Consider the following 25700-nt stretch of genomic DNA (forward strand, 5'->3'; position numbering starts at 1 on the left):
AATTTTTAAACACTAAGAAAGTTGCTAAATTATCGCTTTAAAAATTCATTTTCCAAGCTTTTATGTTTAAAAAAATTACAAGCTTTTAAATAAGTTTATTTTAAATCATGTGATGAACACATATGTACAAATATTTTATATCATTGTATTGCTTGTTGGCACTTGAGAAGAATTGAGTTCATAATTATTTTTCCTCAACTGTATTTACCAGTAATTAAAAAATAAATTATATATACTAATGTCATTTTACATAATGTTTCTATAGGTCAAGATAGTATATTTTAACTTGCACAATAATAAAAACAAACTCATTCTATTCATTCATTTTATATGTCATTACCTAAATAAAATTCATACCAATATTATAATATGCTAAAAATATATAAATATAGCTTTAACATAACACATTGAACCAAAATCAAACCACATTATGTGTACATCCAGGTTTGAAAACATATAAGTCATTACAAAAATAGTCATACTACCGAGAGTCAAATAGCTTTTTTTCTAAAATACCAATGAAATAAACAAACTATTTCCTTCAATACAAGTGTTTATTATTGGAAAAAGTAATGATTCCAAGATATTCAAGAGTAAATTGAGTAAAAAACATCCATAAGTTCTAATTCATATATTGCTGAATAATAAAAAATTAAAAAATTATATATACAGTCAACGTCGAGCGAAATGTTCGTCCATATGACGTCGATCACGTTGTATGTAGTGCCTATTGGAGTGGATTCTGGATTCAAGCGAGTCGGGTAGGCTGCGCGCCTGGTGGTCGGCGCGAGGAGCCCGCGGCGGAGGCTCGGCGGCGGCGGCGGCGGCGGCTCGGTGCGCGGCCACGCGCCTCCCGCGCTGCTGCTCACGCTCCGCCCCCGCTGCAGCCATAGCCGCCAGCCGAGCCGCTCTCTCCTCCTCGCTCACCGCTTGCTTACTTCGTTTTGCATCTGAAATTCTTCTCCTATCGGGTGATGCCTTTCTACTGCTTTTATAATGGTGCTCACCCGACTCTCGTCGAGAGCCGATTCTACCCATATCATGTTTTTCTGATTTTTCTAAGCTACTTTTGGGTTTCTTTATGTTGATCTCTTCATATGAGTCGCTTTTTCTTTTCCTCGAATTCTTCGGAATATCTTTTCTGTGTTCACTACTATATTCCTTTATTTTTTTTTTAGCTTTGGATTTACTCTTTTTTTCATCTTCAGATTCTGTATCATCAGAATGTTTGTGTTTCTTTTTCTTAGTTTTAGATTTCTTTGTTTTCTTTTGGTGTTTTTTCTTTTTCTTTATTTTTGTCTCTTCATCTTCTGAAGATGAACTCGAGTCTGAATTATCAGAAGCGAGAAGTGTAGATATGCTGATACTTGACTCCCCAGCCAAAGCATTGAGCTTAGCTGCAAGTATATTATCTAAATCTTTCTCTTTCTTTTTAGGTGTTTTCTTCTCTTTGCGTTCTTTTCTTTGCTCCTGTAAAAGTAATACATACAATTTACAGTATACAATATTTCACACAAGGATTTTCTATACTATAAGAGGAAGTATAAAGAGAGAAAACATAGACTTGGAAATAAATATAATGGATTTAATTTTAGAAGTTTTTGATATTTTTTTATGTCTTTATGTCATCGATTTTCTCATGAAACATTCATTAAAAAATAGATGAAATATATAATGGTATATCTGAACATACCAACTATTGAGAAAATAAAAATATCATGTGTTTATAATTCTAGGTAATTGAAAACAATCAAGTACATAATAGGTTAGTAAAATTTGACACAAATAATTTTTAACATGTGTCTAAATGTACTAAATAATTTTATACCTGTTCTTTTCTTAATAATTCTGCAAGACGACGCCGTTGCATTGGATTGTTCAGCAAAGCGGCGCGAGCCGCTCGTTCTCGTTCTTTCACAAGCAATAGTGGATCTTCCCGAATCTTACGTGCCAAATCTACTTGTGAATCTCCAGTAGATGATAACATGCTAGATCCCACAACTCTACGTGCCACTGCTGGAATAACATCCTGATCTGACTTATCTGGCTGGTCATAATTCTTTTCTATTGTTTTTCCAAGAAGGTAGTCCTCATCCTGCACTTTTTTGTCAGGTTTCTATAACAGTTGAAATTTTTAATTGGTTCCCATGGGACCTGCTAATTTAAATAATAATATTATGGTAATATTTCTGCAGTATTGACTATAACAATAATAATAAACATTTCATACAGTTCCATCTCCTTCACATACATACAGTATTATTTACTTTGTCTTTGAATTGAACAATACAAAAATACATTTTTAACCTGCATTTTAAATAAGTATTTTATAAAATATGACAGGATAGTAAGATCAATTATTTTATAATAGATCAGAAGCAGTGTTATAGCGCTAGACCACTAACACCATATAAATATGCAGTTAATCACATATTGCAACAGGCTGTAATTTGTATGTTAATACTTAGATGACCTAAATTACAATTCAAACTACTACTAAAATAAACTACCACAATACAATTTTTAGAAAATACTTTTACAGTTGGAATAGGTGTTGGGCAATTTACTATCCATAATGTCTGTAAAATCAAGGCATGTAGTATATTAGTGAAACATTTAGTCTTAATTAGACTTTTGTCATCTATATCTATCTAGGGCGCTAACACTACTTTCAATCCCGGCATCCATTATCTGAATTAAAGAAAAAAAATACAAGATTAATTATAGACAAACTAAAGGCATCCATCTATTAATTCCATTTAGCAAACTGAAAGACATATTTTACTATTATTTTTTAACTAATAATTCCCTCCAGTAGCGTGAACTGGACACACACTACCATTTTTAAAAAGTATGAATAAATAAGAATACATACATCATACATCCAATGCAAGCGATTGTCAGATGTTGTAGCTCCACAATTAAGTTTTGCCATATTATTGAGTTCTTCACGGTTCCTCTCTTCAGCGCGTTCCCTCTGCGAGTCTTGAATGCGGCGCTTTTCTTCTGCCACAGCTTGCTCGGCCTTCCAAACACGTTCTTGATTTTTTATTGTGTTTGGATGCCATGATTTTTTCGTATTCTATAACACACATATTAAGTATTTATGGTATTAGATGTTTTCAATTTAATTCGATCAAGGTTAGTATTTTCGATTTCATACATCAGGCATATAAGATAAATATAAATAAATAACGATAAGCGTAAAACGAATAGATTTTTAGATATAAAACAATTAATGTGTTATTTACACTTAAATTACATGCAAGTTTTTAATTAAAACTTACATTTTATTCAAAAGTAATTTTTTTCAACATGTATCATTATTTATTATACTGGTAATTGTATCCTAAAAGACGGGCAAACAAATTACTAACCAAATCACCACCTCCCATATTCAATAATTTCTTTTAAAATACAGATATTTTACAAAAATAAATAACATCTCACGAATAACTAATATATCAGAAACCATCACAAACAATGACCACAGATCTGAAAGAATTACAGATCTTAAATCAGGGTTACCCACCTTAAATCATTTAGGCTCATACAAAAAAATAAAAAGCTGATAAATTTCGTATATTATTTCCATTTCGCTCAATAACTTCAACTAAGTTTAATCTTAACCTATTTTAAAACTTTTGTTTACACTTGTACTAGAATAAAGATGTCATCATACTGTAAAGTGTTGCCGGGGGAAGATCTAGTTACACAACACAGACTATTACTAATAGAAAAAAAATTCTGGTATTTGTACAAGTAGGTGTACGGGTAATCCTCAAACAGAATATATTTTTTTAAGTCGGCATTTTTAGGTTGGCCTTGTATCCAGAGCCGTAATTAATAAAAAAAAACAACAGAATATATTTTATTCACATGAGGGAAAGCAAAGGTATATAAAAATACAGGCTAATTTTATGTTAATGTTTTCTTAAAAATTTCTAGATAATAGTGATGTCATGAAGCAATAATATACGGTAAATAAACGGATTGCATAAATAAGTAAATCAACCAAAAAATATTTTTTGTACGTTTATTTTGTTATTAAGTATAATTAATGGGCATTCCTTCAAAAATATGTTTAATAAGAGATTACTTTGAGTTTTTCTAATGATTTAGTGCCGCATTCAGAGACGTCAAATGGTTACTTCTTTCAGTTTGTTAGTGTAAATCAAAGAGTAAAAAAATATATCAAAAGGAATGTAGATTTAAAAAATGTCCTAGTCTGACACTGATAATGGTTGATAGTGACAATTAACTTTAATGACAAGCTAACGGCTACTGAAGCTAGAATTTTTAAAAATGAATTATTTTTAGTGGTTATATCTACTTAATCAAGAATTTTTAAAAATGAATAATTTTTAGTGGTTGATATATGAATAACATATTCCTGTGTATTTGATACAGAAATGCTTACGATATGATACGATAAATATTGATATTTGTAAGATTTTTTTGTTTGGTTCATCATCACATAGTTACTTCACAAACTTGTATCTACATGATGTACGATTAAGTAAAAATAATTAGTCTTATTAACTTCTAATAATTGTTTATTAAACTTAGTCATAAGTTCCAATTCAAAATAGTGTAGTGCATAGTGGTAACTTATTTCTAAATCTACAATCAATGATTTTTAATAATTCAAAATACCTAGGTATGATAAATATATTCAATATGCATTCTATTGTAAACTGAAATACTCATTTTAAAATTAGAGAATGGATATCCTGAGATGTCAGAAAGTGATTTACGCAGACTTTAAATAATTTATACCTAAATAAATATATCGTCATTTACTTTAAATTACGTGTAAATGAGCCATCATCCACTGTAAATATAATATACCACGTCATTTAAATTTATTCCAATAAGTAAGGGGTAGATGTAGTATAATACAGATAGACATAATCATGAATGAAACGACTAGATCTATTTAAATTATTTAATAGGTACGTAATGCAGTAGATAAATATAAAAAACCTATCTTAATAACGACGGCACAAATGCATTTAGACAATTAGTCTTTTACTCAATTCTTAAAAGCTAGCCTGGCTAATGTCTATAACACTATTATAACCAAAAGTCACCTTAAGCTAAGCTACATATAGTAGGTATTTGACCCACATAACAGCCTTTCAAATAGAACAAAGCATTGAGATAAAGTTACTTATTCGACTATTTTCACTATCAATAACGGACAAAATGCTACGACGCATCTGTTGCAGCAGGTGCAAATTGTATAACAGAGGTGTGGCGCACTTCAGGTTCGGGTTGAGGAATCAGTTTCCACTTGCGCGGTGGCAGCGACGATCGTATATTGTATACAGTATGTTGCGGCGCTAAGACTGGCGGCGACGGTGCCGCAACTGGCGGCGGAGACGATGAAGGGATAGTATTAATGGCCGGCACCGACGCGCACTGCGGCGACGGCGGCGAACTAGGCGGTGTTGGTGGCAATTGCTGTAATGCAGCTTCTACTAAATCACACATTACATTCCCATTCATCACGAGCGGCACAGAGGACTGCATAGATTGAGCACGGGGCGTTTCGGCTCCATGCTCCTTATAAATATGTGCTTCCATCTGTTTCTTAGTATTAAATGTCCCATCACAAACCGTACAACGGTAACAACGTTCCCCGTAATGCTGGAAGCGATGCAATTTCAATACGTGGTTGTAACCAAAGTCTCTAAGGCAAATATCGCAGGTGTAAGGTCTCTCCCCAGTATGAGTCCGCGAGTGTACTTTAAGTTGCTTTGAGCAAGTGAACCCTTTCCCGCACCCAGGTGCAGGGCAGCGATAGGGTTTTTCACCAGTGTGCGTTCTTAAATGTATAACTAACTGTCCGGACTGAATAAATGTTTTGTGGCAGTGGGGGCACGCATGAGGCCGCTCCCCCGTATGGATACGAGCATGACGATGAAGTTTTCCGGAGTGCTCGAAAGCTGCGTCGCACACACTGCACCGATATGGTCTCTCCTTAGTATGGATACGACGATGTACTTGTAAATTCTCCTTAACACTAAACATTTTATGGCAGTATTCACATTCGAAGGGTCTTTCGCCCGTGTGTGTCCGGTAATGGCGCACGAGCCTCGCTGGTACAGCAAATGTTTTGTGACAGACGTCGCACCTGTGAGCATCAGCAGCAGCACGGTGCGAACGTGCATGAGCTGTTAATGCACTTCGCGTTGAGAGCGTCAAGCCACATTCACCGCATTGATGGAGACGTTCTTCTTCACCTGTCGGGCATAATGATTTATGTTCAAACGTAGCAATAGAATTCATTGTTTCAATACACTAGATAGGTACTACTATTAGATATAAACACATGTAAACGCGACGACCGTTCACAGTGCACTGTGTATTGTGCGTGGTATGCAACGATCAGGAAATATCAGGATGCATGTACAGGCCACAGAGGGGGTGCGAGCGGGAAAGGGGAACGGATCACTAGAGAGTGAATGTCCTCTGAGAGCACGTGGAGGCCCGTACCGCGGTTTCGACGCGGCGTATCCGCGGTGCGCGCCTCCACGTGTTTGGGCCGCCGACCCCGAGTTAGCTCCACCGCACCCCGCTTCTCTTCCCACTACCCTACCTCATCCTATTTCTGTTGTGCGTAACATTCTACTCTTTCCGTACTTATATAATAATTTGAATAAATATATATATAAATCCCTAAAAGTAATACGTTCGAAAATGTATAAGTAAAAAGCATTTTGAGTCATAAAACTTCTAATTTTCATTAAGAGTACACAATGGCGTTAATATTATATGCATATTGTCCATCTTCAGTTAATGATAATATTACAAATACTTTATGTATATCTAAGTTAGGAAATTGCTTTTGTCTCATGACCTATATATAATAAAAAAAAAACAGTAATAACACTCCTATAGGAATATAGAAACAAGTCTTAACCGACTCTCTTTCATACTCCGAATTACTGGGAGGATTTAGCCTGTGAATTATAGGTAGGGGAGTACAGATAATATTATACCTAGGAAATAGGAACAATAAACAAGTAAATAAAATAACGAATTTAGACGTTACCTATTAATATAAATGAATACTTAGTACGCTTACCTATCATGTTCAACGGCGATAATGATTGATCACTTTCTCGAGGACTATACGTATTATATAGGTATAATGGCGTTAATGTTGGTGTAGGTTGCGCACAAATGCGAGATTACAAAACGAGCGCTCGTCCAAGCGGCGGTCGGCGGGTGAATGCGAGCGAGTAGAGTCATGGAGTGTGAGCCGAGCAGCGAGTCGCGAACAAATTCATTTGCGACCATTCCGACGCGACGGGTGACGAGGTCGCGAGCGACTGAGCGAGCAGCACAACCTGCTCTGTCTTTACTGCTTCACTCCTCAGCCTTTACCATCTTTGCTTTACAGTCACACATCATAGCATCATTGTTGTTTAATAGTACATTAAATAGATATATGTATTATAATAGATACGCACGTGCACTTGTACGTTATTTATTTTGCTTCTTGTCATTACTTAGGTAAATTAGATAGGTACCTAAGTCAACAAATTTAAGTAATTAAGTAGATAGGTATAGGTAAGTGTACTTTATTTACCTCACTGTCAAACTAGTCTATAATAGATAATTAAATGCCTACTTCAATTGTACAGGGCGAGGGAGAGAATTGCTATAACCGCTAATCCCGGGCATCTAACCACAGATTTGATTTTATCCAGTCTATACCAGTAGTAGTAGCATAGGAAGAATCACCATACCATTATTGCTAAAAAAATCAAATTGACGTAGTCTTAATGTCCTGACTAGTTCCCTTTTACAAATCTAGAAATAGGACCTATGTGATATTATATACCTAGTAGATACTGGTTTGAGAACCAAGTAAGCACATAACTACTTATGAAAACTGATTAACTATTTATTGAATATTGAAATAAATGTAAGCAATTAAAATACAATATATTGCATTTAATCCAGAAAAGGTATTTCTTATGCACATAATTCAGAGAGCTAATGTTATAAGGGGTAACTTGGGTTACTTTAACTTTAGAAACTATTTATTTTTATAAAAAAGTTACATTCCGCGCAGTCGCCTGTCACAGGTGACAGCTAATGAATGCATAATAATTAAAACCTGGTTTAGTTTAGAATCACTTATTCATATATTTATTTATTTAAGTAGCTACATATAACTGTTACACAGTCATGTTGTATTCCACCTAAACATATAAGTATCAAACATTATTGCTCAAACCATTGCTGTAGACTGTAGACAACATTATATATACCTACATGCTCTTTCAAGATGCGCGTCGCGAGGCGGTCATGAGTGCGCGCGGTGGGCGCGGTATTGGGGGGGGAGCAGAGTAACGTTACACGTGGAGGCCCACCGCGGTTTCGAGCGCGCGTGTGAACTGGCGATATGAGTGCGTGCGCGTGCGTAACTTTGGACCCTCCCCCCACACTTTGTCTTCCCCTAATGATATCCGATTGTTTTGTCTGTCTAGGACAACATAACATTAACTACGATAGGTACGGCTCGTGTAACCATCTTCTAAATGTAACCTATATTATCATCGGATTGGGATACGATTTTTAAATCTTGTTTTCAATATAAAAAGTAGATTGTTACAATTTGTAGGTGTTTGACCAATATATGTGCTTACAAAATGAACGACCTACAAAAAAAATACGATTAGACGAAAATAAATACACATACAATTAAAATATGTTAAAAATAGTAGCAATTGCGATAAACCTTCTTCTGGATACCTAAACAATTGAAGATTTCCTATAATTTTTTGTATTAAAATTTTAGGAATGATGTAATTTCAGTTGTTACAGTACCGCCTACATTACGTTTGTATTTACTTGATATTTATTTTGACTATATTATAAAACTTATATATCCTTACTAATATTATAAATGTGAAAATAACTCTGTCTGTCTGTCTCGCTTTCACGCCCAAACCACTGAACAGATTTTAATGAAATTTAGTACACAGAAGTCTAAACCCTAAGAAAGGACAATGGTTACTTTTTAATGCGAAAAAAAGGGATGTAAGAGGTTTCATGTCAAGTCTAGCAGCCTGAAACTTATTTTTTAGTCTGTTCATATATCATTTTTGAAGCTAATCCGATGAAGCTTTTTTATTTCGCTTTTATTGGGTTAGAACAAAATATTTTTTCTTTATTTGATCAAGATCACTATTTTACTCGGACGAAGTGGCGGGTACAGCTAGTAGATTCATATAAGCGAAGACCTATTATTTACAAATTAATAGATGAATATTTACATCATTAGGTACCATAACGACAAATTAGGCATGTCTCCATGAATACATGTCTTAAAATTCAAGATTATTCATGACACTTTAAATGACATTCTAAATGTTTTGCGCCTATTCTATTAGATAATGCTTGACTAAATCACAAGGTCATCTAGCCATCTCAAACAAGGCGTTAACAAGTTAATAAACTAGTTATTTAACAAGTAGATATTCAGTAGTTCAGAATTCAATAATATATGGACATGAAATCACAATCAGAGCTCTTTTTATTATAATCATTGTATGATAATACGAAACGATAAGCTAGTGCTTACGCCGTTATTTATGATAAACTAGCGACCCGCCCCGGCTTCGCACGGGTGCAATGTTGATACTAAATGTACCTACCTACTACATAATATCCTTATAAACACCGTTTACAGCTTTTTTGTCATTAGACAGTACAAATATATCTTATTCAGCGCATTTTAAATCTCTAATATCTTTTTAGTATTTAAGGTACTTAATTTGATAAAAATTAATGCTATATTGCTTAAAATCGCTTCGTTAATAAACTATTTTTTATCGTAAAACGTCCCATACGTAAAAAAAGGTTATTGTGTGTGGGTTATCCTTAAGAGATAAACATATTACCACCAGGGACTTTTTTGTTGATCTTTTTAAGATGTACAATACTGTAGTACATTATTTTGTATATTTATCACGTGGGATTCAGCCAGCGTTTGTAATGTAAGCGCAAAAAATGTGTATATTTATGACATCACATTAGAAACCTCTAAATTTATCAGTGTTTCTCTACAATATTACTCGTGTATTATACATGTACCTATAAACCTTCCTCTTGAATCACGCTATCTATTTAAAAAATCCGTTTCAAAATCCGTTGCGTAGTTTTAAAAATTTAAGTATAGGTACATAGGGACGGGCAGACAGCGACGGCGATATATATATAGTGATAGTCATACACATCCAATAGAGAAAGAAAAAATAAAAATAATTCCGGTCGCGCTGTTCTAAAACTGCATTTATTACCTTTTTTAATGATCACAGGTTCGATTTTCGCACAACACAAATATGTATATTCATGAATACATATTGTCAATATTGTATTGGGCGTTTCTATGTATATTATGTATACATTAAAAATTATACATATTTAAGTATTTCTATCAATTATTTAGTGCCGTAAGTATGGGCCGTGAGTCAGCAATAGACCAATGTGATTGTCCCCTGGTTGAAAATTTCAGTGAAATGGTTAAGGTAGTTGTGTCATAAAGCCTAGTGAACAGCTTTTCAGCTGCGGTTCCGAGGGTAGGTTAAGGAACAGGAACCTCGCAAACTTTTAAATTATTTTTTGGTGATAATAATAGATCTTATGCACTATTACTTGAATGTTCATTTAATTGTTATTTATGAAATTAATTTTAACAGGTGTCTTCTACTCACTAGATGGTGTTATACAAAATGTAGACGGCGCTATTAAGTGGTTCTTATTTTTAATAAAAATAGACCTTTAAAATCTATTCAGTTCTTGTTCAACTTTTGCTCTAGAGCTCAGTAGATGTTGTTATAGAAACATTAATTGTGCTTATTAGTTGTTCTTCCTTTTAATATCCTACATTTTGTACAACGTTCCATCCAATCCAGACAAGCTGTTAAAATATATTTCCTAAATAAGAACAGATATGAACATTAAAGTTATAGAAAATAAGTTTATTATTATAAAAAAATCTTAACGTTTGCAAGTGCCCTCAACCAACCCTCGGAAGCCGACTTTCACTAGGCTTCATAATACAACTATCTTAACCGTTTTAGAATTATTCTAATTTCGTCAATCATTTCGTTTGACGAAATTAGGCCCTAGCACGGATACTACACGGGTACAAGGTCTACCTCAGAACTAGATGGCACTATATGAATTATTCTAATTAAAGTATTACGGATATACGTACGTTAACGTATATTTTATATACTAAATATGTATATTACTAATTCAGACTATACATACATGTATAGTCTGAATATAGGGAGATAATCTCCATATTTCTCTTTAATTATTTTATACTACTATTAGCCGCATAGCCTTTATAGTTTCACTGTACCAAAATCTCAGTGAATGCAGCAGGCACAGCAACCTTGCGGACAGACTTACAGAGCGGCTGAAGGTCAACTTCCAATTGAGAAATAAAATATTACTGTAGTCTGGGTTTAGGTTGCTGTACCGTTCCCGTATTCTTTTGAATAGAACTAAGGATTGGTGCTGAGACCAAGAAGAACCAGTGTGTCGTGGCTGTGATTTTGGTACGATTGTGACATCCTATGATTGTGCAAAACATCATGAAGACGTTCTTAAATACGGTAATATTAGGTATATTGTTATGATATGAGTTATTTCTTATGTGCTTTATAGGATTTTAAATAGCATTTCACTTTGTAACTAAATAAACTATAATTGGCTAATTAATTAATTACATTGTACTGTACAAGTTATTGGTGGTGTATCGGCGCTATCGTGGCAGATTGCCGTCTTCAGAACCGTGACCACAGAGACGATTTATATTATTATTTCATATGTATGTTTGTCTGTAAGGTATTTGTAATATAAATAAATAATTTAACAGTTACTAAAAAGCTTTGACTATCTCGAAGTATATTTTTGATTTGTGTTTAAAGAGTTAAGTCATCACTGGATGGCTTACTTAATCATACTTAATCATAATGGTAGCAGACAAACTATTCACGGTAAACCATTTACTAATGTATATTGGAGCTTGTTAAATTAATATTTAAATATTCTTAATCATTTTCATATTGTCTGCCATTTTGGTTTTTAAATTATACCGTCGCATCAATAATGACGAAAAATAGAGTAAAATTGATTTACTGCAACACGTAATATCAATATAAAATTTAAAAGGCTAGAATTATAATCGTATGCAGCACGCAGATAGCTATTACATGATTCAGGTACAATGTGACGCTTATGTCATTTGTCCTATGATGTCTCCGCACCAATTCTGCTCCAAATGCGCATGATATTTCTAGCTAGCTTTAGAAATAAACTGTCCTGAATCTGACTTGATACATATTATTGTTGAATTATATTTACACTACTTATCTACTAGCCAGAACATGATTTTGTTATCAGAAAATTCCAACCAATACGTAGTCAAGTAGCATGTATGCACACATACAATGATACAATAGTATCTAAACGCGTTGCAGTGTAGGCAGGTAGCCCTTGTTATCATACAGCATAATTTAAGTAGGCAAGTACCTACTTTTCTATCTAAGGTAATACGAGTGTTTCTGCTAAATCGAATTGAGGCAGGTTACGGTTTTTTATTTTTTATTACTAATTACCTTACCTACCATAATGATCCATTATAAATTATGTATACGTTATTAAACGTAGTAACTTATTTTATCAACCATATTTTTTCTACAGTATACAAACTGAACGCCGCCAAAATTCTCAATTGTACATTATGTATTACAGTGAGGGAGGGTAAAGGCAGGCCAAGAGTGCGGTGCGCAGTGAAGGGAGGAGGGGGAGGGGGGCGAAACGTCGACACGTGCTGCACGGTCACCGAACGTTCGGAACCGCAGTGTTGAGGCCCAGCGGCTCGTGCGCCCGATTCAACCTTCCTCAATGCGACCGCAACTGACCCGCTCGGGCCGCGCCACCGACCGCTCTCCTCCCCCGCCTACCGCGCTTCGTGTAGGTAATATTAATGCTTGGTTATGGGTAGGTATATTCAAGCTATAAAAAGATTTACATATATTCTTTTATTTTCTTGTTTTATTTATTCAAGAACTATTTACAATGACTAAAATTATTAGTATGTAAGCAAACTTTCGGTAGGTATTTTGAAATTCATGGTAATTGATATGCAATTTATCATTCCTACTTTCCACGGGGACTTTTAATAGACTCGTCAAAGTTTAAAAGAATTCCTTAAAGCCCTTTAAAAGGGTGTCCTCTGATTTAATCGGTACGATCCGATTTTAAACCCCGTGCCCTGTGTCTTGTCGATTTTCAACATTTTTTTTTACCATTAATATCCTTATTCATGTACTTATATTATCTGAGAACGCTCAATTTAGATAGTACCCCGTGACATAATAGGTACATTCTTTTACTTCATTCGCTCCTGACTCGACTCAGAGAGAGAAAGTAGGGCTTAGGCTGAGTAACCTCTAGGCCTATAAGTATTATTTCCCTAATCAGGTATGTTCTTGTCATTTTAAAGGTTTTTAAAACATGCATTTTGCTTTTTATAAACTATTTAGCTCGCATAGTTCATCTTTATGAGCACTGTTCCGAATTAATTCGTTCGTAAATCCCTAGACACGTTCTTAGAATCAACGCATGTGAAGCTGTACCGAGGCCCGAGGCCCGAGGCTTCAGTTAGGGTCCATTGACCGAGTAGACGGACCCTAACTGAAGAAGCGTAGCGAGTTCAATGGTGTAAAGTCTTGAATACAGATTTTTTGGCCATTAAAGCCAGAAAAAGCATGACATATTTTTTCCAGTCATCCTGACACTCGCAATGTATTATTATATATATTAACTAGATGAAAGCATAAGCAATAAAAAGCATACAATCATTTTATACATATAAACATTGTATTCTTCATACAAGTAATATATACTTAATTCTTTAGCTGGAAGTAAATATTGACGATTTACTAAAAAAAAATATCTTAACTTTGTTTAGTTTGTTAAGTAAATTCAGCACCTAGTGTCCTTTTTACAAAAATTTAATCATGCCAATATGTATTTAAAATAAAATCAATATACTAAGCAAATTTTATTGAAAAGTATTAAAGTAATATATTTTCTTTTATAAAGTACCTATAAATTAATTACGAAAAGGAAAAAGAGACCTGAATAATGACTAGTACGTTAAGTTACCTCGCTAAAATTAATGAATAGACAAATAAATAACTACGGACTAGACTTTTATATAAATGCAATTGCCATTTCACATACTTGAGAGATATGTAATATATTTTTTACTGGCATTGTTAGACGTACCTAACTATACTTTTTTTTCTCTTCTTTTGGCTCCGGCGATTTGTGTTGCCATTAGCCATTTTATAGTTTTTATAATTATAGGTATATGTAAAGTATAAGTAATTCTCTATTATCTGTGGTTACCGTTTCCCGGTTTTTAAATGGGCAACACTTAGTTCACAATAGATCGTACTACCATTAAAACGAAGTTCATTTAATTATTTCAAGTTCCATCTGGCTAGAATTGGATCCGACTACAGTTTGCCTTCGATTGATAAGATTATCATAAATGACTTCGTTCATTATTCATTATTTAAACTATAATAAAGTGATGTCCGGTGTGTTCAAAACAAAAATGAACGGTTCGTTTTAGGAAAGGAAATACATATCTTTATCTAAAAACTGAACGGAAAAATAGTTTTATGTGGATTTACTAAATTAGACAAACCAAAAACCTGTATTTAAATAATGACAGTAAAAAGAAAATAAAAATAACAAGTCCTCAATACCAATTCTAGCATTTATTTTATTAAAGACTTAGCATAATCACGATTTTTAAATTGGTCACACTGTAGTCGAAATATATTATTTATCATAGAGTCAATATGTACACTCTATGGTATTTTTTTTTTTACATGTAGCGTTCAATGTTGCCACTTAAGTGGTTTGATCACTAGAGCTGGTGGTGGTGTTGGATTTGACCGAACAATGATGCCAAAAATTATGTTGTGGTTAGTGTTTTTTATAGTAGCCAAATATTGGACGGATTGGACGGAGGCATTTTTATATATTATTAATTAGAATAGTTTATTTGTTTTTCTATTTTACAAAGCAAAATTACTACTGTACTATTTCAGATCCTATTTATTATTATTTATTATATTATGCGTCAACAGACGTACTTTATTCGTTTCATTAACTATATTTAAAAAAATCTGGTTTTCTGATGGCGATGTTACGCCCAGTGGTTTTGCTGTAATTTTGTTGGCAACACTTGTTAGCGTTTGTTTGTGGTTTGTTTTCTCTGTTATATCCCTGAAATATTTGACAGATTATTCCCGCTTGAAATAACCATAATCTTAATTTTTATTGTTTATCCAGTTTATATCTAATAATCCTATTTTCAAAATGGTACGTTTATTTCTAATTACCGTTGTTGTACTCGAAAGTGCTTCTTTAAATAATTATTTTTGTATTATATTCTGCCGGTACCGGTGATATGAACTTATTTTGTGATTAAGAACAATTATGAGAATTACTCTTATTTTTATTTACTATTTGTTTATAAATAATATATAATACTAATTTATGTATACTTTTATAATGTTTACAGACGATTGGAAAGAATAATAAAATGCAACAACACATAAATTATCGAGTACGAGTAATATTACAAGACTCTCGTACTTTTATTGGAACTTTTAAAGCATTCGACAAACACATGAATTTGATATTAGGAGATTGCGAGGAATTCAGAAAGATTAAATCCAAAAACAGCAAAACTGCTGATCGGGAAGAAAAACGAGCCCTTGGTTTTGTTTTACTCCGTGGTGAGAATATTGTGTCCCTCACTATAGAAGGACCACCACCACCCGAAGAAGGATTGCCACGTGTACCACTTCCTGGAGCAATGGGTGGTCCTGGTGGTGGAAGAGCAGCTGGACGTGGAGCAGGACCTGGTGGCGCGCCACCGGGCTTACAGGGCCCAGCGAGAGGTGTCGGCGGACCCTCTCAACAACACATGGCCCCAGGGTCTAGGGGTCAATTATCTGCACCGCCACAAATGCGCGGAGGCCCTATGATGGGTGGTCCGCCACCTGGAATGATGGGTGCTCCACCAGGAATGGGCCGCGGTGGACCTGGAGGACGAGGCCCACCAGGAATGAGGCGTTATTGATGTAAAATAAGTGATTTAAGTTTAATATTTACATTAAGTATGTGGACTAGTTATAAGATAAATATCAGTAAAATCTGTGACCTGCTGTTTAACTGATGAACTCAAGTTATTGATACCTTATGTGCACCAGAATTATTTGAGTACTCACTATATACAGTCTTCTAATATCCGCATTATTTGACAATTACTGTAAACAAAGTATTCAATTTTCATCAATGATTATTTAGAAAGTGTGCTGATAGCAAGGTACAATATTAAACAAGCACTAATTACTAGAATGTGATTGATATGTATTAACATTTTGCTATTAGAACAATATAACTAATCATTTGTATCATTTATAAAATTTATGCAATGTAGTAGAGAGACTTGGTGATGAGTCTGTTAATCTAGGAATAATTGTACTGATTTAATATACTATATCTATAATTTTAATTGCATATGCATTGCACTCTCATGGCAAATTAAACAATCCTAACATTTAAGAATATTTGCTGTGTAAACAGCACCAGTTTCCTTAACCATAGTATTTCCAAAATCACCTCATTATGTGGATGCTATCTAAATTATAAGAATTGATACAAACTCTATGTATCTATTATTAAATTGCAAGGCAGATAATAGATACATAATAGGAAGAACTAGTACTTACTATACTATATATAATATGTACATGTGTTTTAAGTTAAAAACACCCAAAAATTACCTTTTGTAACATTGAGGTAAAAATGCTCTGTATTTTTATGAAAGTGTAGTATAATATAGTATGTTATAGTTGATAAAGATGATATGAGCATGCACTATTGATGTTAAATATAGTTGCTAATTTTGACTCGGGCACAGGCTGTCATACCTTGACTCCACATAATGGTTGCCTTATTACAACTTCAGTTTCTTAGGTCACAACTAAGCATAAATACAATGTTGTGCCAACCAATTTTTTTTTTAACTTGAAATAAACCATGTCTTTAATTAAAACCTATACCACCACTTTATGCAAACAAAGAAGTGGAATATACTAACTATGAACTAGGCAGACTAGTTTTTGGCTTTGTAAATATTTATGTTAGACATCCCCTGTATGACTTCAAGTCTACATTCTACAAGAATTGCATAACTACAGACATGTGTAATAAGAAAAAAACAAAAAATTATAAAATATTCTTACTGTTTCCTTGTGTGCATCAGTTGGTTCATAAGATATGGTAACTGAGTGTAATTAATAGGGGTTGTCTCTATATCCTAATAAATAACTAAAAAACTTCTAATATTTTCATAAATTTCTGAAGAATGGTAGGCAGAGAATGCCAATAGCATTAAACTAGCATTTGTACCCAATAATTTAAATAGATTTCTATTTAAACCATTATTCAGAAATTTATGGAGATATTAGAAGTTTTTTAGTTATTTATTAGGACATTTAACTTTATATTTCTAAAATAAAAGTAGCCTAATTACTCCTTATTACATCAGCTACCAAAGAAAGTTCCGTCAAAATTAGTCCAGCCATCTAAGAGATTAACCGGACAAACATTGCCACAGACAGACAAAAATTGTAAAAAAATGTTGCATGCAAGAATGCATGTAGTAAAAACTGGTTATTTCGATATTACAAACAGACACTCCAATTTTATTTATATGTATAGACTAGATGTGCCTGCAGTTTCACCCATGTAAAATTTATAGCCTGATTTATTTTGAGGTATAAGCTAAGTTTCATTAAAATCCATTCAGTAGGTTTGGGTGAAACAAACAAACAAGTCACATCTTCGTTTATAATATTAGTAAGATAAACTGATTCCTTCAACTACGGAGATGAATAGATATGCATTCCTTATTTAGCATACAGGCATAATGACTATTTATGTAGAAACATTTTGTGTTATACTTTGTGTGAATGTATTAAAATTTATTTTAACCATTTATTTCTTTTTATCAGTCTATGTTTATGGATTTACACATATTTTCAGAAGTTACTGTCTATGCTGTAGGATTTAGTGGGGGTATGACCGGAGGGAGAGGCATTAAATATTAACATCTTAAGGTCTCAAATGCAAAGCAATAGTGGCAGTGGATAGATATTCATAGTATATGTATTATAAATTGTCAAGAACACAATAAACAATATGTATTATTCATAAAATCATTAAACAAATGATTAATGGCAATATCCGCATGACGGATGGCATTTTTTGCCATCAATTCCGCAGCGGCAACCTTCGCTGGTGTCTCCTTTACCACCCGGGCCCCAACGTCGACCACGAGTAACCCAACATATCTCTGTTTTACATGCGGAACATTTTACCCAATCACAGCCCCACTTCTTTGTAATAATGGCACTACATTCGGGACATTCCAGTGCTTCTCCACGCGATATCAAGCTATCTAGTAATGCACGTGTTCCTTCATCCGTTTGGTTAGCTTTGTTTCCGCCTACTGCTTTTTGTAATTTAGTGCGATACTGCTCACACGTTTCACCCTCATGTATAGCCTGTTAATAAAAAAATAAATTATGTCTCGTATAAATAATAACAATGGGAAATTTATAAAATGCTTATATATTCTATAAATAGATATTTATGCAGCTATTTATGTGTAGTCATTATAATAGGTTTTTATTGCTTGATCAATTAGGCCAAGAAAGTTGGAACATTGATTTTGTTTAGAAACGAATCGCTTGTACAGAACGTCAAACCCCAATAAGTCGGTTATTTAAGCCTGTAAGTTTGTTTTGTATTATGGTCGATTCGTGATATTGATAAAGGGTACGCTGTCGTCAATCAGGTAAGAATGAAAATATAAAAATCTTACTTGGCACGGTACACAGTTATTGCTTTTGCAGACTGGACAGGGAAATCTCTGTACACCTGGTTCGCAATATGCCCAACCTGTACAATCATGAGTACGGCAATGAAAGGCATTCCGTGTCCTGCTTTCTGCAGTGGCTAATCCACGTGCCAACCATCGCTCGTATTCGTCAGGTGCTACGAGGGCACGGATTTCACGTTCATGTAATATTCCAGGACAATTCGTGGCGGGACATAAAACTGCTGGCTCTTCACAATGGCGTATTAGATCGCTTAAACAATCCCGGCAGAATGTGTGAATACACTCTCTTAGTACGGCACCTCTACCAGCCATACATTCTTCCATACACACTTCGCATTGAAATGATTCGGCATTTGGAACGAGTGCTTCCCGTTCTAATTTTACTAACTCTGTATACACCTCGCCACTCTTTTTTTTATTATCATCGTTTTCGTGCTGGTTTTGCGATATTATAACTCCATTTGATGTGCCAGTATTCGTCTCGATTTCTAAAATAATTTTAAATTATTTCAATCAATATATATACCAAAATAATAATGTGTAGGTATGCTGGAATCATACAGCATGAGTATGTAGAATGTAATTAAATTCTCATTTTCCGTTGAATATCGCCGTCAACATACTCGTGGGCGGTGCACATTCACTTTCTTGTTTGGTCACCCCCGACAAGTCCGCGTAGACGTTGGGAAATGTCCTGATGTCGCTCATCGACTCATACTTATTTATCACGCCTAGTGATATTTGTCCATGATAAACTCCAGATTTGGCATATAGTGTGTAATTTGATGATTTGATTCAATGTAAGAGATTAGGATATTTTTATCTTGATTAGTTACCCTCTACATTTTTTATTTTTAATAATCGCACAAAGAACTTTAGGTTATTGGCGTTTAACGTTAGTTAGATTCTTATTATTCACACGTTTCGACTTGTAAAATGTGAACTTACAAGGATTGTTTAAAAGAGCAACACACAAGTTTCATGCTTATTCTTCTTGTGATGGGACAGCTTTCCGAATAAGCGGTAGATTTAAAAAAATGTTGACTATCAAAAGTGCTTAAATTAAGTTGATTTGAATAAATGATTTTCTATTCTATTGCGTCAGATACCCTAGTAAACAATAATAACATTAATATAGAATAAATTAAATCTTACCGCATTCAACTAAACATAAATAAAACGGTGCATTAAGATTCGGACCCGCTAATGACATGAGATGAGTGTTGTCATCTGTGCAGAGTGTGCGGCCAATGATCCAACGCTGCAGCCGACTTGCAATTCCTAAAGACGTTTCTGCTCGACGTCGTAAATGGCCCAATCGAGCCTGTCGACTAATGCGCAATTGGACGGGACCACGAGCAGCTTCTTTGTCTTCGACCCATACTGATATCCTGTAATAGAATAAAAAAAATCTATTATACATACATAGATACTCAATATAAGTATTTTCTATAGTTGCAATCTTAATACATATACATTCTTCTATACGTGTGCATGTCATTTAACTCCTAAAGGATTGAACCGATAAAGTTGAAATTTTGTGGCCATATTTCAATAGGTTCTTGGATGATTTGAAAATTAGAGCCGGTAGGTGAAGCTTGTTTACCGGGCAGAAAGACGTAATACAGAGACAAATGGTTAAATAAAAAACCGTCGTGTTGAAAGTTAGAAGCATAGCATACAAGTGACTTTAATAAGTACCTACTTACCTACTTTTTTAAAAATATTTGTTAATACATTTAATACTTACGTAACTATATCATTTTGACTTGGATCGTGCTCAATTTTTTTTGATGTAGATGCTTGATCATTACATTTTTGGGATAAACTTGAACTTTCATCATTGTGAACAGAAGAATCTTTTAATTCATTGTTTTCTTGATGTTCTCTTGAATTTTGTTTTCGAATAGGCTTTTTATTTGTCTTTTGCACATTAATTACATTTGAATTTTCTTTTGTAGCTGCAAGTAGGGTTTGAGTTCCAGAGTTTACCGATTTCGTCAAAGGTTGATCAATGATTTTCTTAACGGAAGTTTGTTTAATCACTGGTTTGCAAGATTTATTATCTATCTTTGTTTTATCTACTGATTCGTTAGACAACGATGTCGATGCTTCACCAAGAATTTGTGACGAAAAAGATAACACTGAACATGAAAGCCGTAACTGAGCTAATTTAATTGCAGCCTGAGCTGCCGCATGTTCATCGCCTTTAGCAATAGATTGTTCAAGTTGATTTACCAAATCTCTTCGCCTAGTATGCTGGTTTATTTTATCTACATTAGAGATGGATGCATCTTCATTATTTAACAAAGTAGGTTTGAATTTAGTAAAACCAGTTTCATTAATCTGATCTTCCGGCACTGTCGAGTGAACATTGGGTTGCAATACTTGCAATTTATTTTTTGTATTTTCTTTGGATAAGTTATTTTTTGCAGAGTGATTATTAATTTCTTCGTTGGTAACTGATTTTTCATAATGAGATAATATTTTTTGACCAGTTGAAGATGATGTTGAAGGTGTGCCTGAACTAGCACTGAGTAATACCGTAGATATTTTATTTGTACTTAATATCTTTTCCTCAGAATTTGATTTACTATTTGAAGTTGATGGTTCTATAGATCCCTGTGTAGTCGAAATTATACTATTACCTATATTAGTAGTTATTGTCTTATCCTCAAGAGATGGTCTTTTCTTTAATTGCAGTTTGAGTAAGGTTCCATTCGAAAAATTTTTTTTAAACTGTTCCTTTGTAATTTCAGAACTTTTTGGAATATATACAGGATTTAACAATGATGATATTCTTAAAGGTGTATTAATATTATCAGGTCTATTACCATTAACATTGACTTCCAAATTATTGCTTTTTAAATAATTTTCTATACCAATATGAATTTTTGGAATAGTTTCTTTAATTTGGATTGAATTATGAGATTTTGCATTCGTGTCCTCCTGATCTTTCGGATTACTGAATATGTTTTTTTTATTATCATTCTGGTTTTTAGGATACAAAATTTCTTTTGATGATTCTATAATATGATTATCTTGTTCGAGTAATGTGGACCCTATTCGTAGTGTAGGAGATTCTGTAACCTTCAGTTTGTCTTCAGAAGAAGGGTCTTCACGCGTTGTTTTTTGATGATGAGCATTAGTCTTTTTGATTTCACCAATATTATCATGTTTAGGCCTTTTGGGAAGGGAATCTTTCATTTCTTTCAACATTTCTCTAAGTTTCTGTTTTTCGTCATTTGCGCATAATCGACTAGTAGAAGGTACATTCATTAATTCGTTTTCTGTTTGAGTATGAATAGAATCATTTTTATTTTTGATGTCACTAAAGTTATCTTTCTGTTTTGATAAACAATATCGACAATTAGTAACAGATTTATTATACTTTCTTGAACATGTAATACACAACCAGGTATCATTAGAATCTAAATTGTGACAATCGTTAATAAATCTTGTTATAGCAAGGTTCCTATTACCCTCCACATCTTTTCTTTTAGAGGATTCTATTATTTCAGCAGCTTGTTTATCTAGTTCACTGATGCTCGGTAATATTTTAATAGCAGATATATCTATCGCAGAATTTCTTTTTCTATTGTCAAATATTTGTTTCAAAAAACTCTTCTCTTGTTTTGTTTTGTTTTCTTTAGAATTTGCATCTTTCCTAATATATTTTTCTGGTTTACAATCCATCGAAATTTCACCCGGTAATGTATTTTGACTACACTCAACTTGCGAGTTCATTTGAGTATGAATTTTGCAATTTTGTTTACCACTGTCTATGAATTTCGTAGGAGGTTGAGGAGCTGGTCGTTTTCTTGTAGGACGTCGTACCAACGATGAGATTGCGACTGGAGATATACACACTGGGGGCGCCGGAGCACGACGTTTGCCAGGAACATATGCAGCACGCAATTGTAGTAATTCACTTGTCGCTCTCCTATCTCGATCGTGTTTTTCAATGGAATTTAAAGCGTAACGACGTGGTGGTGGTAAGCTAAAAGCGTCGTAAGTACTACCTTCACCTCTATGAAGCCCGTACTTGCGATGTAACGTCAAATCGCGGTCGTTCTGTCTTCTAATATTTATTTCGCGTACTCTTTTTTTATAAGAATCGGTAGGCGGTCCTGGTGGTGGAAGAATAACAGGTGTGGTAGCAGTCCGGTAATGTGCTGGTGAAAGGAACGCGAAACTAGCGACAGTTCGATCAGAACCAGCACTAGACAAACTGTCGCTAGACGAGGTGTGTTCTTCACGGCGAAGCCAGGAAAAAATTGTCCAAAGCCCTCCAGATAGCGGACGAGGGCGTTGTGCCTCCGATTCCACTTCACCACTCATCACCTCTGTAAAAGAGCAGATACTTTTTTTAAAATAAAGCATACATATTTAGTGAACTGTCAGGTTACAACCATTTAATGTCGATGATAATACTATAAGTACCTAATTTTTGTTTAAAATAGGGTATATATTACAATAAACTTTGGAATGTATATCTACTTAAATGCGATATTCTAATACTTGAGGAAATGTTTATTAATTACAAATATAGTAGGTACTGAACATCAGCGGGATGTTGCATTAAAACGACTTCATGATTGTAACAGTGTTATGATGAACTGAAAAATTAGGCTGAATATTTAGTTGCTCAATTTTTAACCATACATATATCTTATATTAAATAAAATTACTATAAAATACTGAGTATGAGCGTAAGTAAACATTTTACATATGTATCTACCATGTTAAATTATAATAACCATTGTTAACGTAGGTAAACAAGTTGTAACACGAAAATTTTTATGGTAAATAATGGTGAGGACGGAAGAAGCGGAGAGGGAGCGAAAAATAAGATAGAGAAGGAGGAGTGCGAGTCAAGAACCCTCCTTCCGCCATGGCCAGGGGTGGTTCCCCCCTTGTCATTGCCCTCGAGTGGTGCACGCGTGTTCCCATGTGCCTTTCATTTGTAGCAATACTGTGAGGCTGATAATGAAAAGGGGCCTACATAGGCGGACCAGCGCCGTCAAGGTTATGGAAATTGCTTGTGCACTTATTTGCTTGCTTGTTTGCTTTGCTTGTTGCACGTTGTTCTAACAAAGGTTAAGAGAAGGAACACCTTGGGGTTTTCAGCAGGTAAGAGTCCGGCAGTGCTTGTGTTACCTAAATCCCCTGGAATGGCAATGCATGATGGTTACCATGTATGTCACATAACGATACATAGTGTTGTTTATTAATATACTAGCTACTCACCCCGGCTTCGCACGGGTGTACCTACTTATATATTATGTATACATATAAACCTTCCTCATGAATCACTCTATCTATAAAAAAACCGCTTCAAAATCCTTTACGTAGTTTTAAAGATTTAAGCTCACATAGGGACGGAGAGACATAGCGACTTTGTTTTATACTATAAAATATGTAATTTTATAACATATACACACATATAGGCGGCGTTTGCCATCACCATAAGTTGGATGTTGTTCCATCAGGTGGTTTATCAGCTTGGGGCGCTGGTCGGACAACCTTCTAATATGTTCCGACATTCCTGTATTCTCGTGCATCCTCCCCATGGTGAGCGGAGGCGGGGGAACTGGGAAGAGTTCCCCCACGCGTTGAGGAGGGCCCGCTTGCAGACAATCCGACCCCGTGACCAAGGTGTGACTATAGCGGCGAGGAGGAATATCGTAGTTTTTGGCGAGTCACCTACTCGCCAAAAACTACGATATTCCTCCTCTCTCACAGTACCCGTCCGTCCAACCTCTGAGACGGACGGGTCCCCATGAGGGATTTTCCCCACGTTAAAAAAAAGTTATTTATCAGCTTGTGAGCCACTCCAATTACATAATATAAATGGTATTAACCATCTTATGTGTATGTACGTAGGAACATATCTAATACTAATAATAATATTTATTATATTAAATGTAAAAAAAATAGAAGAATAATTTTATCATGAATGTTGAAAAATGTAGTAATTATTTTTATAATTTAATAAAATGTATTAAAATATAAACGTAACGTAGAAGTACTTACAAGGTGAAATATAAAGGCGCGGCTACAAAATTGACAACAAAAACTAGAACATTTGGCCTCGATTTGCGCACACACGTCGTAAATAGGCTACTCTTCGGGAATTAAATTCACTGCCTACAATCATTACAGCTAAGATAACCGCGATTTCGATTATGAAATGCAAACATGTCAGTCGATGTTATGAAATAAATAAGCTATTAGAAATGGTTCTCATAATAAAGAAATAATACAAAGATCTAGATATGTTGCTCCAAACAAAGCGAGGTCGCGCCGCGCGCGCTCACTGTGAGCCGACCACGTCCAAGCTCGCACTCCGCCCGCCCATCTATATTTAGCGTAACTTCGCGACTCCATTTTGCTATTTTCATTTCATTCTTGTGTCCGATCTCGCATACATTTGGCTTCCTGCCTGTTGTATATGGCACTTCGATTATTTACTTTATCCACGTCATCTTGACAAAAGAAAACACTTAAATATTAAAGCAATTCTCTTTTGTGTATACCTACCTAATAAAGTACAATCAAATCTCTATTCGAATTACTCACAGCTAAATTGGAAGATAATAAGTTGAGGACGTCTCTCACCAAACGATTTGATTGATTCAGTACAGACGGCATTCCGTTAATG

The 25700-nt window shown here is 34.5% G+C and overlaps 4 protein-coding genes across 5 annotated transcripts; 1 reads left to right on the forward strand and 3 right to left on the reverse strand.

Moving 5' to 3' along the window:
* Positions 1-21: 21 nt before the first annotated feature.
* On the reverse strand, positions 22-3486 carry LOC131853501 (pre-mRNA-splicing factor CWC25 homolog). Its single transcript, XM_059204403.1, has 4 exons — positions 3378-3486; positions 2876-3082; positions 1829-2116; positions 22-1470 (listed from the first exon to the last, which is right to left on the reverse strand). Exons 1-4 carry the CDS (start codon positions 3393-3395, stop codon positions 673-675), a joined length of 1311 nt encoding a protein of 436 aa, XP_059060386.1. The 5' UTR covers positions 3396-3486; the 3' UTR covers positions 22-672.
* Positions 3487-4992: 1506 nt separating this feature from the next.
* LOC131853538 (Krueppel homolog 1-like) lies at positions 4993-6294 on the reverse strand. The gene has a single exon (XM_059204454.1). The coding sequence runs from the start codon at positions 6292-6294 to the stop codon at positions 5212-5214; it is 1083 nt and encodes a 360-aa protein (XP_059060437.1). The 3' UTR covers positions 4993-5211.
* A 9016-nt stretch (positions 6295-15310) lies between these two features.
* Positions 15311-17769, forward strand: LOC131853521 (small nuclear ribonucleoprotein-associated protein B). The gene is made up of 2 exons (XM_059204434.1): positions 15311-15441; positions 15644-17769. The coding sequence occupies exons 1-2, from the start codon at positions 15439-15441 to the stop codon at positions 16205-16207; spliced, it is 567 nt and encodes a 188-aa protein (XP_059060417.1). The 5' UTR covers positions 15311-15438; the 3' UTR covers positions 16208-17769.
* A 22-nt stretch (positions 17770-17791) lies between these two features.
* On the reverse strand, positions 17792-25515 carry LOC131853522 (uncharacterized). Of its 2 annotated transcripts, none has more exons than XM_059204435.1 (5): positions 25073-25515; positions 20787-23382; positions 20192-20427; positions 19019-19524; positions 17792-18698 (listed from the first exon to the last, which is right to left on the reverse strand). In XM_059204435.1, exons 2-5 carry the CDS (start codon positions 23375-23377, stop codon positions 18366-18368), a joined length of 3666 nt encoding a protein of 1221 aa, XP_059060418.1. In that variant the 5' UTR covers positions 23378-23382; positions 25073-25515; the 3' UTR covers positions 17792-18365. The 2 variants fall into 2 exon arrangements, with proteins under 2 accessions (XP_059060418.1, XP_059060419.1); XM_059204436.1 differs by lacking the exon at positions 25073-25515 and adding an exon at positions 24479-24893.
* Between the last annotated feature and the right edge of the window lie 185 nt (positions 25516-25700).

Source organism: Achroia grisella, unplaced genomic scaffold (assembly GCF_030625045.1).
Source record: "Achroia grisella isolate CSIRO2021 unplaced genomic scaffold, CSIRO_AGI_Agris_v1 utg903, whole genome shotgun sequence".
NCBI lineage: Eukaryota > Metazoa > Arthropoda > Insecta > Lepidoptera > Pyralidae > Achroia > Achroia grisella.

Bases quoted from the DNA above. Each gene is read 5' to 3' on its own strand.
- LOC131853522 (XM_059204435.1), bottom strand. From the start codon at position 23,377: ATGAGTGGTGAAGTGGAATCGGAGGCACAACGCCCTCGTCCGCTATCT. The intron at 20,428-20,786 runs GTAAGTATTAAA...ATTCTATTACAG, and splicing joins AGTCAAAATGATATAGTTAC to GATATCAGTATGGGTCGAAG. The intron at 19,525-20,191 runs GTAAGATTTAAT...AAATTATTTTAG, and splicing joins TTTATGTTTAGTTGAATGCG to AAATCGAGACGAATACTGGC.
- LOC131853501 (XM_059204403.1), bottom strand. The intron at 2,117-2,875 runs GTATGTATTCTT...CAACTGTTATAG, and splicing joins GCTTGCATTGGATGTATGAT to AAACCTGACAAAAAAGTGCA. The intron at 1,471-1,828 runs GTATAAAATTAT...TTACTTTTACAG, and splicing joins AATTATTAAGAAAAGAACAG to GAGCAAAGAAAAGAACGCAA.
- LOC131853538 (XM_059204454.1), bottom strand. From the start codon at position 6,294: ATGAATTCTATTGCTACGTTTGAACATAAATCATTATGCCCGACAGGT.